Genomic DNA, 19,233 nt, shown 5'->3' on the forward strand with positions numbered 1-19,233 from the left:
AGACTTAGGAATGCAGGCTCAGGGATTCAAGGTATGGCTTTAGCAATAATCAAAGTTCTTTTGCGTAAAAGCTCTTTAACAAAATTCTTTACTTCAACATGTAAAACTTTATAAGTACCACATATGAATCTACCATGATCCGTAATGAGATCATGAACTTCATATCAATCTCTTTCTCAAACCTTACTCAAGTTCCAGTTATTAAACTACGATGATGAACAGTGAGTTGAGTCTCCATAATGGAGGAGCAATGACGATTCGAATCGATTATGAACCCAGCTGGGGATTCCAAACCACACGACATATGCAAGTCCCCGACTTACATATATCAACCTACACTCAGATCCTCTAAAACAAGAATGGGTCCACGCCACCTGAGAATACAGTACTCCACCAATATGGCCCATGGCCATGTGGGTACACGCTACTCTCGCCATCTCTCCACTCCTAGTGCGCGAGTAGCCATTCTCGTAATAGAATAGCTGAGTTAAGGCTTACCAGAGTATGTGGTTAGTACTACAAAGTCTCATCTCATGCAATTCAACAATGGACAGACCTTAATCGAGACAGGCGGAAATAAGCCGTTCACAAGACCTCCATGTCTTGTGGCTCTCACACACCGAGTCCGCCGGTCTAGATTTATTACTTCACATTCTCATATCTCATGATAACATAAGTAACCAAAGATCCATTTGAAACTCACAGGTGACAGGTAATCACCTGACTAAGCATGACTAAGCATAACTAGACATTTACGAATAAAATAGGTAATCAAGGTAGATATGGAAAAACAAGGTTGGTAATGCACCAATTAGGTTTCCACTTGACTCCTAATCACTTAATGCAGTATATAAAAGCAAAAGCGATAAAATTTGTAAAACACAAGGTAGGGTTAAATGCATCCGGGACTTGCCTTCGTTGACAGAAAAGTTAGGTTCCTACGATGTTCCACAAGTATCAGATCCAACCTCAATAGACGGAGTAACCTCCTCTGCAACTTGATTAACTACCATGTGTTCACCTTCGTTCACTACACGTAGTAACAATGCCATGTTTAACATGATGCGGGATACGAAACATGATGCTCGTTGATGGATGCAAAATTAACAATTCGAATACAACTTTCCTACGTGGTATAGTTGCAAGTCAAACGAACTAGATCTTTTTTGTAACACATACATCAATTGCCAAGGATCATTACCAACTAATGATCCAAGGTCATCACTCAATCCAATATTCAATCAAAACCTAAATCATTAAAGATTACTATTTGGCTTTTATGAATTAATTATGTAATTCAAAATTATGAAATAAATCAACTTATTCCAATTGAGCTCAAAATTTTTGTAAATGTTCATCACATGATAACTAAGTGGCAAAACAATTTTCATAATTTTTGGATAATTAATTAAGCCTAGAAAAATCATTGAAACCCATTTATTAATTAATTGAGCAATTTTCATCACATTAAAAAATTACTGAAAAACAATATTTCATATTTTTCCTAAATAGTATTCATCACAGAGAGGCCACACAAAAATTTTCATAATTTTTGGAGCTCTAAATAAATCTACAAAAAAATAACAAATTACATCACTATTCATTCAAATCTGAAAAACAGAAAATTCATTTTGAACTACACAGTCGCTGACACTCAGGTCCCACCTGTCATCCCCAACCTCTAGCTTTGACCACGACGGCGATGGCGCTGATCGACGCTAACTCACCGACGGTGAGTCCAACGGCGACGACCAAAGTACCAAAACACTCACAACAACATGGCGCATCGATTGGAGACACTAGCTAACTCAATCACGGCACGATTCAAGGCTGACGTCGGCCATGGTGGACGCGGTGGCACGGCAGCGCTACGCCGGTGATAGGAGACTGGTAGAAATTAAATAAATGGCTCAGGAAGCATCAGTAGCTCACCCCGAACACGTTGAAGCAAAGAGCGAGACCGAAGGAGCTACGGCGACGCGGGTCGACGTCCATGGTGATCACGACGGAGCAAGGAGCGTCGGTGATGGTGTTCCGGCGACTACAGTGGGCAAAATGACCAAACAACAATGGATTAAGCACCACAGCATCGAGATGAAGCCGTAGGTACACTGATCAAGGGCAATGGCTCACTGGAGGGCGCTGGCTGCAGTGAAATGGGATCTCTGGTGAGGTTGCCGGTCGCGAGGAAGAAGGGTGCTCACAGTGGGTTCCCGGCGAAATCAGACGAGCCCAGCTGGCTAGATGGATGCGCAAGGAGTAGGCGAAGCTAGAACTGGCTTAGCTGCGATGGTGGAGCACTACAGCGATGGTGGGAGCTCGTCGGAGATGAACGGTGGTGACGGGAAAATAGAGCAAGGGAAAACAAAAACGAACGGCGATGACGGTGGCTGGCTTTATAGGACAGCCAAGGGAGCAAGGAGGTGACACGCAGTGACCTTCACCATGCCAGCGCGATGCCAAGAGCGGCCACAGGCACGTCTAGAAGACCGGAGAAGGACGCCGGCGGTGGGGCGGTGGTCGTGACACTGTTCACTATAATTACAGAAATGTCATCCGTTTTAAAATTCAAATTACACCCAAATTTGTGTAACAACTCAAAAATCTCCAAAAATAAAAGTTGCTCAAAATTCAAAGTTCTACAACTTTGCTTTTATAACCATCTCCTAATTCGGTCTACATTTTGAAATGAACTCTTGAATTCAAATAGGGGACATTTAACGAATTACACCTTTTCAAATTACTTCAAATTTTTCATAACAACTTTGAAAACTCCAAAAACAAACTTTGTATAACTTGACAAGGTCTACACTTTTGCTTTTAGACTCAACCCCAAAATGTGCTTAGATTTTGAATTGGGTTACCCAGGGTAAACTTAAATGCTGGAAATTTGGGTTTTTGGAAATCCAATTAAACACAAATGTTTTGAAATTGATTCATCCATACAAGTCAACACATATCATAAAACAAGGTCCACACCTAGCATTGCAACAAGATTTGACTTGTTTAAAAGATTCCCACATCAAGATTCACAAAGTTTCCTAATCATTATTATTAACATTATTTTAGGTAATATATAAAACACTCCATAAAATAACATTTGCATACTATAATATAAACATGAAATGCACTCATGAGTTGATGTGTGATGATTATGCATAATGATGACATGATCACCTTCTTAATTATTTTTTTAACATTGGGGATGTTACAATCTTTCCCCCTTAAAGAAATCTTGTCCCGAGATTTAAAGTCCAAGGGTATTTAATGGGAAAAGGAAATGTGTCAAACACATTAACTTTCAAGTTGTTCATAAAGCAACAAGAGTGGACTTGAAATTGTAAATGAGATCAAATGACAATTGTAAGGGACAGGATTTAGTAACTTCAATGGAATGGTGGAGCATGAATTCCAAATGAGAGTTCCAAGATGAGTGAATCACATTAATTGCGGAGCTATAATGGATCATGACCGCAGACCTCGATACCAGCGAGTGCCTAGTAGTATTTCCTTATGGCTGCAGTCCACAGGAGACCCTAGGTTTCGACGCGGCATCGTAAATCATGGATCATGGCACCACCATTGGGCACAACTAAAGTAACTCACAAGTAACACTTGTCAAGCTAGCAAGATCAAGGAACTAGCATGTGTTGCATTAGGAGAGACCAAGACATGACACATGCATAGGTTTGAGAATTCAAGGATTAGTCCCAAGTTTCAACATTTAGTAGATGGGGAAAAATTAAAGTGCAATCAAGAAATTCCCAAAGATGTGGAACTTATCAGCAAGTACAATCAAAGAGTGGTTTACTAGCAAAGCTTGGTACATGACCAATTTCATTGGGACAAAATAACTATAACAAGTACAAGCCATTCCCTGAATGGAAGGAGAAAGTTTTAAACATCATTTTATTTCAACTTCATATGAATGATTATAACTAGAATATGTGCAGTGTTTCATTAATGACATGATGCATGAACGATTCTTACGTTACTAAACATCAAAGCTCCTAAGGTACATAAACAATAGTTCTTATTATATAGGGCATAATAAGATTACTACTCCACCACACAAAGCCTTTTTAATCAATTAAGGAATGGTGAGAGTGAAATAAGATAAGCCAGAAGCAATTTGGACCAAATTAACAAGTTATATCTATCTGTCCCAAATCATTTTGAAGTTTTTGTAAAACAATACAACAAAGACTTTGTAATGATCGCTCTGATACCATTCTGTGGTAGAACCTCCTAAATTATAGGACCCACATGCACTTGTCACTGTCCAACGACCTTTGACAACTATGCATATGTTCCTGGTAACTTAAGAAGTATGTCGGGTGTCCTTGGGGAACCCCGAATCATCCACGATTTCTGAGCAGGATCATATTATAGAGTCATTGCAGTATTACAATATTTATTCAAATATATATATCAGAGTAAAATAGCAGAAGTCTTATGATAACTTAGATTACAAACTAGTTGTTTCAAACCTTACAAACTAAGTTCAGTAATTATTACAAACCATAGTAGTAGTGGAGTGGCATAATTAACATAAACATAACACACAAAATAAACATCCTGCCCAAGGATCACACATTCACTTATCATCATTGACCTGAACAACAGTCATGCAACAAGGTCCAAAACAGACCTGCTCATGAGGCTCACCTGCAGCAAGGGTCAACGAACCCTAAGTACAAAAGTACTCAACAAGACTTAACCAAAATAAAAACTGAGAAGACTTAGGAATGCAGGCTCAGGGATTCAAGGTATGGCTTTAGCAATAATCAAAGTTCTTTTGCGTAAAAGCTCTTTAACAAAATTCTTTACTTCAACATGTAAAACTTTATAAGTACCACATATGAATCTGCCTTGATCTGTAATGAGATCATGAACTTCATATCAATCTCTTTCTCAAACCTTACTCAAGTTCTAGTTATTAAACTACGATGATGAACAGTGAGTTGAGTCTCCATAACCGAGCTAGGGATTCTAGACCACACGACATATAAAGGTCCCCGACTTACATATATCAACCTACACTCAGATCCTCTAAAACAAGAATGGGTCCACGCCACCCGAGAATACAGTACTCCACCAATCCAGCCCATGGCCACGTGGGTACACGCTACTCTCGCCATCTCTCCACTCCTAGTGAGCGAGTAGCCATTCTCATAATAGAATAGCCGAGTTAAGGCATACCGGATGTCGATGAAATATGGTCGGTAGTCTACCTAGGGGTATGCCCAAGGTAGTAGATTGTCGGCAGATAGATGCGCAAGCCACAAACAAGATGGTGACGTAAGACAGACACAAGGTTTTATCCAGGTTCGGCCACCAAGAAGACGTAATACCTATGTCCTGTGTCTGATTGTATTGTTGTATGTCAATGAGAGATGTTTTTTAGAGGGGTCCCCTGCTCGCCTTATATAATCTGGGGGGTAGGGCTATAGATCTAGAAACTAATCCTAGCCAGTTACAATTGTCATAGGTGGCCGGATAAGGATTCCTATTCTAACCGACCAGGATCTTGCTTGATCGCCAAATCTGTCTTGACTCCTTGCTCGGGACTCTGAATAGGTTGGTCGGGCCGCGTGTCGTCTTTTGGTAGACTGGACCCTCTAATCCGGGCTGACCCAAGCCTAGCCGTAAGGGTATAGGGGTTAATACCCCCACAGCTAGTCCTCGAGCACCATGTATTATGCTGCGACACGCCGTTTGATCTCCTTCGACTAATGCAATCCGTCTTCATGTCATTTGCAACTGATTGAAACATTGACCAATCAAATGCGCCACCATTCTGATCAGTACAGAGAGCAGTAGACCATGATTATAGCCAAAGATTCCGGTTGTCCGAAGAATGCATGGTGCTCTTAAAGAAAAAAGAAAAAGATTTCTTTCCTGATTAAGTGTGCCCACTTGTATTTCTGAAAAGAAATGTAAGTGACTCTTGTACAGTAGTTGTTATGGCCAACAGTCAGAGCGTAGGGGTCGATTAAATAAACACATTCACCACAAGGTGAAGTGTGCCCACTTAGTCCCCAAGCCTAGTAGTAGGTGACACAGGCATGTGGTGCCAGGGTCTAAAAAGAATTCACATTCAAGTTGAAAATCCAATCATAATACAAGCGATACGAGATGCACCGATAGGTGCATCGTATCGATGTAGTCCCCGAGCTTGCTGGAAGGTAGAGTATAAGCCTTGTAGCAAGGTCTAAATAAATGTCTCTCAACTGTATGTGAGTACAAATCACATGTAGCCGAGGAGAGCGGTCTCCGAGCAGTGGTCGGGACAGTTCCCGAGCACAATAGTAATCCTGACAATCAGTCAAAGCGTAGGGGTCGATTAAATAAACACATTCATCGCAAGGTGAAGTGTGCCCACTTAGTCCCTGAGCCTAGTAGTAGGTGACACAGGCACATGGTGCCAGGGTCTAAAAAGAATTTCTACTGAAGTTAAGAATCCAATCGTCGTATAATCAATACGAGATGCACCGGCAGGTGCATCGTACCGATGTAGCCCCCAAGCTTGCTGGAAGACGAAGTATAAGCCATGTAGCAAGGTCTAAATAAATGTTTCTCAACTGTATGTGAGTACAAATCACATGTAGCCGAGGAGAGCAATCATCGAGCATTCTTCGGAACAGTCCCCGAGCATGGTAGTGGTCGAGGCAGTCCCCGAGCACGGTAGTGGTCTAGGCAGTCCCCGAGCACGATAGTGGTCGGAGCAGTCCTCGAGCACGACAGTGGTCGGAGCAGTCCCCGAGTACGACAGTGGTCGGAGTAGTCCCCGAGCACGGTAGTGGTCTAGACCATCCCTGAGCATGAGACATGCAGCGAAGAAACGAATACCGCTTGTACTATTATTTGGTGTATTTATTTATCTTCTTACTCTGTCAAGTCCAATCTAACACATCTGGTCAAAAAAGCAGACGGGTATAGCATGTCATACTGCCTTCTTGTCCTTTCAAGCAAACAGTCGCTTGGCACCTATAAGGAGGTGCGTCAGTGTGGGCCCTCTCACACTAGCAATGAAGAGGCGCGTACACTGGTAACAAAGGGGCGCATATATTGGCATAGATCTCGAGGTTGTGAAAACAACCGTCTACGGCACATGCACATGTCTTCCAAGAATCTCGGGCAGACAAAACGGCAGAACTCTTGGTTATTTATAATATAGAACTGGTAAGTTACTTTTTACTGATCCCCATTACCATTTGCCGCCGCAGCCTTCTTCTTCCTCTTGCCAACCCTATACCTCCGAGATCATCACCAATCAACCCTCCACCGTATCCACCTCCTTAGCAAGGGCAGATTCATGGCGAAGAGTGACGCCCAGAAGAAAGCCGGAGTCATGGCGAAGGAGTGGTGGAAGTCAAGAAGCAACAAGCAGACCATCGAAGACCTCATCATCATGGGAGTACTCCACAACAAGGCACTCGTAGGATGGCACGCGCCGGAAGGAGAAGGGTACCCCGATCCACAACCAGGTGAGATTGTGGTTTTCAAAGATTTCTTCAAGCGGGGTTTTTGGGTTCCAGTGCACCCTTTCCTTCAGGGGCTCTGTTTGTATTACGAGATTGGGATTTGCAATCTGCATTTGTTGACACCATTTTTTTGCACGTGTCAAAATGATCAGAGTAGACTAATCGGCAAGAGGAAAGTTACTACTCTGATAGCCGATGAAAGCCAGCTTGTAAAGATGGTTGCCGATAGCTGGTGGTGGTCGATGGAAAGGTTGATTTAGACGTGGACGTTGCCGATAAGGTTGGAGGTGTTATTGTCGATGCCGATGAAGGGAGGCTTGAAGACTACTGCTGATGAAACAGGGAGTATGCCGATGAAGGAAGATTTGAAGACTACTGCCGATGAAACAGGGAGTATGCCGATGGGAAGGAGGACGGTGAGATTTCCATCGTAATTGAGGCGGACAGGGAAATAGATAGAAGTTGGTTTCCTTTTCTATATTTGTTAGAGTATGATTCATGTAAGAGTCACGTGTTTCCTTAGATATGGGCTTGGTGTCCTAGTTGTGTTTGGTTGTGTCTCTTTAGATCAGGGTATAAATATGGAGTAAGGGGCAATGTAATGAAATAATCAATCAATATCAAAACCAATTTTTACTCCTATTTGCATCTACTTATTTTTCGGCGACTTTGTCAATTTGCATTATTTTTCCATTTTACGAGTTCTCATTGATTCGGCGAGCTGCATCGCTTCAGTGCGACCTTCGGTGATCCTCGAGTTCTGCGTGAGTACCTCTTGGTTGTGACTTCCGGGCGTATCGCTGTTGTCAGGACCAAAGTGCTCGTATCTTCATCCTTGTCGATTAACAGGTCAAATCGACTAGCACGCTTTGAATATCGATTCGGGTATTAGCCCTTTGTGTTTGCAGATCCACTTTTGCATCAACACATCTTTTGGCACGCCCGGTGGGACAAATCAATCCGATCAGTATGTTCAATTCCGAGATCGATGCGGGGAACATTATCGTGGTATCAGAAGAAGATCTTAAGGAAGAAAAGAGGCAGGCTATGGAAAAGGCTGTAGAAGAATATAAGCAGCTTTGTCTGAAATCATTTAGCCTGAACAAGAGTGGACAAGTCATCCAGAAGCAAGATTTGCCGTTACCTCGGCAGGTTACCTTTGACTCCAATCCTGGTAAACTTCAAGAGATGGTTAATTCTGCAGTAAATCATTCTTTAATTAATCATTCCAATGTGTTGTCCAATACTGTTCATACTGCTGTGGTTCGAACTCTCAAAGAAGGACAAACGACATCACATTATGTTGGGCCTGCCTATCACCAACCAGAGCCGGTATCTGTTAATACTCCATTGGCTCCCTCGGCCGTTGTGGGTACCGAAGTTACTTCTTCTCCAGTATCGGCAGGTTTACCTAATATTCAATCTACACCGATACGATCAGGAGGACGAATTCAGCTTAGTACAGATCTATCGGCATCAGCTATGTCAGGCCCTGTGTCTCAGAATAGCCAGAATCCTACTAATTGGTGGGGATATGGTATGCCTCCAGAGTCATCTGCTTTCAATCCTGGATTACCTCAAGTGTTTGATGCAGTAGGAAAAGCTCCTATACCATTGGCTATTTCGCCGATGGCCCAAGTGCCTCAATATGCCACAGCAACTACTGTGCAACCAACTCTAGGGGGTTTCCAGATGCCTTTGGTTCAAACGCCCAGTTTAAATCCATTGGCAAGCTTACTGCCGATGCAGCAGAAAGCCCCTGTCATGAGTCAAACTGGGGTTCAGTTCATGCCTCAAGCTGGTTATAATTATCCAACAATGTCAGCAAATTACCAGCCATCAGCAAGTTTCATACCGATGAGTTCTAGTAATGGTTGGTCAGGACAGTTACCTGCTCAACATACAGTTCAGCAAAATCAACAGATTGCAGGGATTCAACAAGGTTATATGCAAGCTGGTGTCCAGAATCAAGCATCGGCAGCACAGCCGATGAATCCTTTCCAATAGGTTAATGGACCACAAGTAACGGCAAATATGCCGATTGCTGGAGATCGTGGGCCACGAAGATACGTGGAGAGATATCAGAGGCACTTCCTGTAGAAATTCAACCAGCTCGTCATCAGGAGGCTGATGCTTTTTGGGCCGATAGGATAGCAGAAATTATGAAGGATCAGTTTGGGATAAAGCCCAAGGTCAATACTTATTCTTATCGGACTCCATATCCTCCTGCATATGATTTAATTCCTCTCCCAAATTGGTACAAGGTACCAGATTTTACTAAATTCTCCGGGCAAGATGACACATCAACAATGGAACACGTCAATCGCTTCATTATTCAATGTGGAGAGGCAGCTGGTAGAGATGAATTAAGAGTTCGATTATTTTCATCATCTTTGTCTGGATCAGCATTTACGTGGTTCATTTCATTACCACCAAATTCTATTATTACCTGGGCTGATCTAGAACAACAATTTCATAAGTATTTCTTTTCTGGAATCCATGAAAAGAAGCTTACCGATTTAGTAAAATTGAGACAGCGCAATGATGAATTGGTAGAGAGCTTTGTGCAAAGGCTGCGAGATGTAAAAAATAAGTGCTACAGTCTGGTGCTGGATGATCGGCAGCTTGCCGATCTGGCTTTCCAAGGGTTATTGCCACATCTTAAAGACAGATATGCTTCTCAGGAATTTGAAAGTCTCAGTCATCTTGTGCAAAGGATCTCTGATCAAGATACTAGGGTTTTTGAACCTAAAAAGAATTGGAATAAAAAGGTATCATTTGTTGAAGAAGTAGGAGATTCTGATTCTGATGAAGAACCAGTTATCGGCTTAGCTGAGTGGGTTAAGAATAAAAAGCCGATATCTTGTCCCTTTGGTCAAAAAGAGCCAGAAAAGTTTACCTTTGATATCACCAAGGCCGACAAAATATTTGATCTTCTGCTTCAAGAGGGCCAAATCAAGTTGTCACCTAATCATGTGATCCCATCGGCAGAAGAGTTGAAGAAGATCTTGTACTGCAAATGGCATAATGCAACTTCACACAGTACAATGAGTGCAAGGTGTTCAGGCAACAGTTACAATCGGCTATTGAATCTGGGAGAATTAAGTTTGGTACTTCCAATGCCCAGAGGCCGATGAAAATTGATCAACACCCTTTTCTAGCAAATACGTTGGAGGCCAAAGGGAAGACTAAAGTATTGACATCAGAGGCTGCTGAGAAAAACGCGTCAGTAGATCCCCAACATCGGATATCTACCGATGACGCAAAAAGAAAAGGCTTGCTGGGGGAAAGCCGTAGTTCCAAAAATCCTCCTCGACCTAGCATTGTGATTACTCATCGAAGGCAGCAGGAGAGTTGGCGTCAGTGAAATGACTGATATCGACAACAGCAAGAAGAGAGACGTCGGGAAGAATGGCATCGGCATAAAGATCATTGGAGGTGCCCGTTTTTTATCCATTGCTGGGAAGAAGGTATTAAATTACCAACTGTTGAAAATTGCCCTGAGTGCAATGGTTATTACAGGGTCAATCGGTTAGAAAGGAGATTTCAACCTGGTACTCAGGGTTTATCTATCAATGAGCCGATCAGAGGCAGAGCATCAGTACATGATCGGCTGGGGGCAGACTTAGTGTACATGAAAGGCTTGGTAAACGCGCTGGATATTTTCCAAGGAATCAAGAGGAGCTCGAGGAGATGGCAAACGCAAGAGTTCCCGATGAGGAAATATTCTACAGGGACCCTAATATACGCCATGTAGAATCAACTAGAACCTGTTATCAACCGGTGTGGAAAACCAAGTTTCCTCGATGGTGCCCGGAGGGTTTGACAAAGACACAGAGAAGGAGGATGCAACGTGAGCGTCAGGAAGATTTATACCAAGAGGAAAATTCCTCCAATGAGAGGTCCGGTCATCAGCAGTGGTAGGTAAAACACAAAAATAAAGGTCCATCGGTAGATGTTAATATGGTATTCATGTTGCCAATGGAGTTTTTGGCACTATCTGATAATAAGGAAGAAGTTGTTCTCTCTGATCAAGTAGCTCAGTTCACACTAGATCCAATGATGGCTGTTTTTGAAAAACCTACCGATGACGAGAGACAACATCTTAAGGCTTTGTTTGTGAAGGGCAGAGTTGATGGGCAGCCTGTGTCTAAGGTACTTATTGATGGAGGGGCTGCGATTAATATTATGCCTTATGTGATGTATTGGAAACTTGGTAAGGGGGATCAAGACTTGACCAAAACCGATATGATGCTGAAAGATTTTGAAGGCAATGTGTCACCGGCTAAAGGGGTAGTATGCGTTGAATTGACCATCGGCAGCAAAACCTTGCCGACGACGTTCTTTGTTATTAATGGCAAGGGTGCATATAATCTGCTTCTAGCAAGGGATTGGATTCATGCTAATTGTTGTGTTCCTTCTACGATGCATCAATGCCTCGTACAGTGGATTGGGGATAAGATTGAGGTTGTCCCTGGTGATTCTTCTTATATCATCGCATCGGCAGAATCAGAAACTTATGAGCGAACTAAATGCATATCAGGAGAAGCTTGGGAAAAAGAGTTCCTTAGAGTTACTGATTATGAAATTCCACCGATCCAAGCAGTCGGTTCTGAAGAAGAGTTTTAATGGATAAGTTTGCCGATGATGGAAAATTAGGTCAAGGGTTCACATCGGCAGATGATTTAGTAGAAGTAGATATCGGTTATGGCGATAGGCCAAGACCTACTTTTATTAGTGCTAAGTTAGATTCCAAGTGTAAGCAGCAAATAATCGATGTGTTAAAAGAGTATAAAGATTGTTTTGCTTGGGATTATACTGAGATGCCTGGATTAGACCGATCGGTAGTTGAACATCGGTTACCTATCAAATCTGGATTTCGGCCACATCAGCAGCTAGCGCGCCGATGCAACCCTAATATACTTCCTGATATTAAGGCCGAAATAACTAAATTAATTGAGGCAAAGTTTATTCGGCAGTGTCGATATGCGGAGTGGACCTCTAATGTGGTTCCTGTTTATAAGAAAAATGGAAAACTTCATGTTTGTATTGATTTCAGGAATCTCAACAAAGCCACACCGATGGATGGCTATCCAATGCCGATTGCTGATTTGTTGATTGATGCTGCAGCCGGACATCAAATTATCAGCTTTATGGATGGTAATGCAGGCTACAATCAAATATTCATGGCTGAAGAAGATATTCCCAAGACTGCTTTCAGATGTCCAGGTCATGTAGGGTTGTTTGAGTGGGTAGTCATGACGTTTGGCTTGAAAAATGCCGGTGCTACTTATCAAAGAGCTATGAACTTTATCTTTCATGAATACATCAGCACATTAGTGGAAATCTACATTGATGATGTGGTGATTAAGTCTGGAGATATCACAAAACATCTAGCCGATCTACGAAAGATACTGGAATGCACAAGGAAGCATGGATTGAAGATGAATCCTAATAAATGTGTGTTTGGTGTATCGGCAGGTCAATTCTTGGGTTTTATGGTGCATCAGCGGGGCATCGAAATCAGTAGGAAGTCTATTGATGCAATTAACAAGGTGGTTGCTCCTGCCAGTAAGACTGAATTGCAATCGTTGATCGGTAAGATTAATTTCATTAGAAGATTCATATCTAATCTGTCGGGTAAGATCAAGGCTTTCAGTCCATTACTTAAATTAAAAGCCGATCAGGAATTTGTATGGGGAACTGAGCAGCAGTTAGCCCTCGATGAAATTAAGAAATATTTAACAAATCCTCCAGTGCTAGTTCCACCTCAACACGGGAAGCCTTTCAGGTTATATTTGTCAACTGATGATACAGTTATCGGTTCAGCTCTTATTCAAGAATTTGAAGGGAAAGAACGTGTTATTTATTATTTGAGCAGAAGATTAGTGGATGCTGAGACAAGGTATTCGGCCATCGAAAAATTATGTCTGTGTTTATACTTTTCTTGTGTCAAATTAAGGCATTATTTGTTATCTACCGAATGTACGGTCATATCCAAAGACGATGTAGTCAAGTATATGCTGTCGATGCCGATATTAAGTGGTAGAATCGGCAAGTGGATTTTAGCATTGTCAGAATTTGAACTACGTTACGAATCAACTAAGGCAGTTAAAGGGCAAGTGATGGCTGATTTTGTCACTCAGCATTGTGATACGGTGAACTCTCTGGAGGTTGCTCCCTGGACACTTTTCTTCGATGGGTCCACATGTGGTGAAGGAGCAGGTATCGGCATTGTGTTAATTTCACCTCTAGGAAGGAAGTATGAGTTTTCATTGCCGATTGTTGCTACATCGATGAACAATCAGGCTGAATACCAAGCCTTGATAAAAGGGTTAGAATTACTGAAGGAGATACGTGCTGATGCTATTGAAATCTTTGGTGATTCTATGCTAGTTATAAATCAATTGGCTAGAATTTATGAATGCTGAAGTGAAGCTTTGATTTCGTATTATGAAAGATGTTTGCAATTGTTGAAAGGATTTAGAGATTTTCGTCTTGAACATATCTCTCGATTGCATAATGAGGAAGCTAATCGACTAGCTCAGCATGCTTCAGGGTATCAGCCTATTCAGGAAGTGCTAACATCGGCAGTCGGTACCGATGACTGGAGGAAGGAGATTGTCGATTATTTAAGGGATCCATATAAAAAGGTTGAAAGACGTATAAGGTTCCAAGCTACTAAGCATGTGCTCCTCGATGATGAATTATATTATCGAACTATAGATGGAGTTTTACTCAGATGTGTTAGCGGTGATGAATCGAAAACTTTGATGGGTGAAATTCATGAAGGAGTGTGTGGAGTGCATCAATCGGCTTTCAAGATGAAGTGGATGATCAGAAGGAATGGATACTATTAGCCGACTATTCTTGAAGATTATTTTAAATATTTTAAAGGATGTCAGGGATGTCAAAAGTTTGGTAATATTCAAAGAGCGCCTGCATCGCCTATGAACCCTATAATCAAACCTTGGCCGTTCCGGGGATGGGCTATCGATCTCATTGGTCAGATTTATCCGCCATCGAGCAAAGGACATAAATTTATTCTGGTTGCTACCGATTATTTCACAAAATGGGTTGAGGCAATTCCTTTAAAAAAGGTGACATCGGTTAATATGATTGATTTTGTGAAAGAGCATATTGTTTACCGATTTGGTATTCCTCAGACTATCACTACCGATCAGGGCACTATGTTTACATCAGGGGAATTTGATGAGTTTGCTGTAGGTATGGGAATTAAAGTTTTAAATTCTTCTCCATATTATGCTCAAGCTAATGGTCAAGCTAAGGCTTCTAACAAAGGGATCATCAAACTCATTAAGCGCAAAATTGAAGAAAATCCTAGGAGGTGGCATACAGTATTGAATGAAGCCTTATGGTCATATCGGATGTCATGTCATGGTGCAACCAAAGTAATGCCTTATCAGTTAGTATATGGACACGATGTAGTATTGCCTTGGGAAATTAAAGTTGGCTCTAGGCGAATACGTTCTCAAAATCAGCTGACAGCCGATGATTATGATATTCTTATGAAGGATGAGTTGGAAGATGTGGCGGGTCATCGGTTAAGGGCTTTAGTTAGCATCGAAGAAAATAAGAAAAGAGTAGCCAGATGGTATGACAAGAAGGTGAAGGTAAAGGAGTTTGCCGATGGAGATCTGGTCTGGAAATTGATTTTACCGATTGGGACTAAAAGTTCAAAGTTCGGAAAGTGGTCTCCTAATTGGGAAGGTCCATATCAGATAAATCAGTCTGTTCCTGGTAACGCATATATTCTAGAAACCCTCGAAGGGGTTGTGTTTCCCAGAGCGTTAAATGGGAAATATTTAAAAAAATATTACCCTAGTATGTGGATAGATGCATAAAAGTATAAGTGCCGATAACAGTCCTATCGGCTAGAATATCGATGTCTCGTAAAGTGCCGATACAATAAACAAGGTTTACAAGTTTAACAAAGATTGGATAGCTAATATCGCACGCAGGCGAATCTGGTCGGTTTCCTCCATTTCTTTGATGTCTTCATCGGCAACACCCTCCACAGGCTTGAGTTTTTTCTTCATGGTCAAGGCTTTGCGAGCCTGGATGTCTCTTTCTTGCTGAAGGGCCCTAATGGCATTGGGTAACTGGCTTTCTTCTTGTTGGGCATGAGTCAAGGCTGCCTCGACTTCTTTCAATTCAGCCAATAGAGCCATCTTCCTTGCTGATAAATCCAAGATTTTCTGCTTAAGTTCAGCACCCGAAGTCTGCAAGTTGCCGATGCCCTTATGCTTCTCATCGACAATTTGTTTCAGTTGTAGCATCTCTTCTTTGAGTTGAGCCTGAGCTGCTCTATCAACAATACGCTGAGCAGCCCGTTGATATTGCAGTTGGCGGCTTTCTAAATGGGCTGCTGGGAAGAGTACTTCTTCAACATCGGCACGGACCTGGGCACGGATTGTTTTGAAAATTGCTTTCGCGGGGTCCGAGTCATCTACCAGTTGGGCGGTATCCTGCTGTAGCAAGTTCAGGAGAGCTTCCAACTTGGACTTAGTTTCTGCCGATATTGTTCCCAGTGCAAGGGAAGAACTTGTTTCATCTCCGTCATCGTTAGAAATGTCAATAGCAAAGGAGAATAGACTGTTTGGGGAGTCTTGTTCCTGAGGAAAAGAAAAGAAGGTCAGTTAAGGATAAGTATGAGTATTGTAAATCAGCTAGGTTAATCGGTTTACCTGTTTCAAGGCAATTTCCTATGCTTGACTGGAGGAAACAACCTGGAGTATGCCGTGTGAGGGATCGGCTGAGCTTGCCGATGGGATATCTTCTGTGACTTCATCGGTGGTTGGTGCTTGAGGTATGATGACCGATGACGTTGGGGCAGATGTAGGGATCGGCATGGACCTTTGTCGTTTTGGCTGTGCCTCAGCATCTGTTAAAGCTTTGCGCTTTGCTTGGGCATCGGCAACGATTGGCTGGGGGGCATCGGCATTCGTTGGTTGTGAAGCTTGGACATCTAGTACGCTTGCCGATGTACCCAATTGTTGCTACAAAACAAGTATAAGATATGATGTTTAACGGATAAAATGTGAAGTCAAGAGGATACCTCTGAAGGTTTGTCAAAAGAAGTGGTGCTTGATATCGGAGGAATTGCCGATGACGATCCAGCAGCAGCTCTCACCCCCTGATGATTAATGTTAATACAGTTTGTGATCGGCATAAGTAGAAATAAACAAGGTTGTTACCTTGAATGCCTTGACCAAGGTTGTAGCAGCAGCCAATGGAGTGGCCCTAGCTATAGCCAATTTGGACTTGGAGGTGATGGTCTTGGTACGGATCTTCTGGTGAGTCAAAGCAGTTAAGGTGGGGGCGTTGTAGCCGATCGGTGATATCGGGGAAACAGGCTGAAGATTCAAGGGTTTCCCACTTTTGCTCACTGATGGTGCTGGGTTGTTAACCTGTCATAAGAGAGTCAGTTACTGGTATATGAAGGAAAAAGCAGAAGGGAGTTAAAAGACACTTACTGCATCATCAGGGATGGCGTATTCAGGGTCGATCATGTGCCGATATGTGTGAGCAGAAGTTGCAAACAATTGTTCCTTCCACTCTCGCCACCATTGCTTATATGACTCGGTGATGAAAGATACTGGCGTCCAGGTGGATATATCAACATCTGCAGTATCGGCATCGGGGGAGAGTTGTACTACCTTGTTCCAATCTGTTCCGTAGGTAATTGTTTCCCTGGATTTGATCACATCGGCAAAACAAAGTTTGATTGGCAGTTGCCCAAAAGCCAATTGACGGGATACTACCGATGGGTTGTAAAATTCATACGTAATGTTGGTGTTTTTCCCGCTGCCAAAAGTATTTACTGGGATTGCCCTGGGAGTAATGATGGCCATCATGAGTTCCTTATCCTGATTCAGAGTGTCATCGGCAAAGTTGAAAAGATGGGGGAATCTGTTTTCTTCGTCAATATAAGGTACCCAGGCCCTATGATCACGAGAAAGACCATTGTAGAAGCTTTGGAAGAATCTATCGATCTGGTCTTCATTGGCCTCTGTTCCAGGAAGGACAATTATGGCTTCACCAAAATTGAGGGGTGAGCGTGTTGCCGATTCATCGTCCCCAAGCACATGGTCTTCAGCAATTTCTCATGGGAATTGTTGAGCAAAAAAGTCCCATTGCAGGCGTTTGTGCATATGGGCATTCAACCACATGTTGATAAACCACCACGGGCCTCTTAGGTTGCCGATGGGTTCGCCAAGCAAAAGTTTCTGAGACACTTGATGAAGAAGATGATAAGTGGAGCTCAGAAGGTATCGGCCAAGAGGAAACCTTACGCCATTAGCCAAAAGTTCAGCTGCAGGGAGGAAGGCGTTGGTTGGTCCTACTGATCGACCACAGAAGATAAATTTTTCTAACCACATATTCAGGAATGTGGCATGTTCCCTCTGGTTAAGTGTCCCGGTCTTCTGGTATTCTTGAATGTATCCCGTCCAACCGCTGATGTTGCGGGTATTTACCCTATATTCAGACTTTCTACCATAGATGGAGCCTTCATCGGCAGTTGAGATGTCCAAGCCAATAAGCATGTGGATATCGGCAAGGGTGGGAGTAGCTGGGCCATGTCCAAACATAAAAGTATTGGTTGTGTCTGACCAGAAATAAGCAGCTGCAATCATCATCGATTCATTCTTCTGCATATCGGCAATAGATAGCCTAATGCATTGGTCTAACTTTCGTTCTGCCTAGTATACTTGCATCGATCTATTAACCCTCAAGTACCAATCTTTCCACCCTTTGGTGGTTTTGGGCCAAGATCGGAATGTGTCTTTCCACAAATTCGGAGAGAAATTTTGGGCTCTAAAGGGGATTCTGTTAACCTCTGCATTGATCAGATCGGTTGGATCTGGGTTGCCCATTGGTCCAAGGCATTGGACATGCGGCTGATCGGTTGGAATAACTAATTTGTTGCGCAGTTCCTAAGTTTAAAGGATCCGGAGAACAGAAGAAAGGAAAAATCACCAAATGTATGAATTTGCAAAAAACTAGAGGAATCAAAGTAAAAGGTAATGGAAGTGGAGCGAACCGTGGGGACGTCGAAGTTGATGTCCATTGTCTTAAGGAAGCTGGGGGTACGAGCCGGAGACTTGAGGTTAACGCCGGAGAAGAGTTCTTGTTGGTTGAGGTCGCGTAGGTGTTCGTCGGGGTCGCCGCCGGAAAGAGAAAATGTCAAAGATTGAAGTCTAAGGGTAGAAGACGAGCATTCCGGAGGAATCTATTTATAAGCCGCTTGGAGTCGGGGTATTTTGGACTTATCTCTATACCACGCGCATGTAGGTCGAGGGGGTTCAGAAGGATATGGTAACTATTCGCACGATAATCAGGGGATTGCACAGATGAGTTGATGGCAAGTAATCATGACTTGGAAGGGATATCGGTACAGGATATTTTAATTCTGAAAATGATAGCATTATCATGTTAGGATCTTGCTGATGGATTATTGTTTTAGTATCTTAACCATAATCAAAGCAAGAGTGGTTGGTGATTGTGTCATATTTACTGAGGTGTGTGAATCAGGATTAGATTTGATTGGATTTGATAACAGATCAGGTTTTGGCTTGGAGAATGAGTTACGGTAATCGGGCGAAGGCAAATGTTATTTGGAGTAAATTTCGGAGCATTAATGGTTATACTCCGAAATTGGGGGGCATGTGTTGACACCGTTTTTTTGCACGTGTCAAAATGATCAGAGTAGACTGATCGGCAA

General features: G+C 42.5%; 1 protein-coding gene across 1 annotated transcript; it reads right to left on the bottom strand.

Annotated features, from left to right (window-relative positions):
• Nucleotides 1-9,351: 9,351 nt before the first annotated feature.
• Nucleotides 9,352-17,020, bottom strand: LOC136469674 (uncharacterized). Its single transcript, XM_066467772.1, has 4 exons — nucleotides 16,985-17,020; nucleotides 16,862-16,918; nucleotides 15,527-16,123; nucleotides 9,352-9,378 (listed from the first exon to the last, which is right to left on the bottom strand). The coding sequence occupies exons 1-4, from the start codon at nucleotides 17,018-17,020 to the stop codon at nucleotides 9,352-9,354; spliced, it is 717 nt and encodes a 238-aa protein (XP_066323869.1).
• Between the last annotated feature and the right edge of the window lie 2,213 nt (nucleotides 17,021-19,233).

The sequence above is a fragment of the Miscanthus floridulus genome, chromosome 8 (assembly GCF_019320115.1).
Source record: "Miscanthus floridulus cultivar M001 chromosome 8, ASM1932011v1, whole genome shotgun sequence".
Taxonomy (NCBI): Eukaryota; Viridiplantae; Streptophyta; class Magnoliopsida; order Poales; family Poaceae; genus Miscanthus; species Miscanthus floridulus.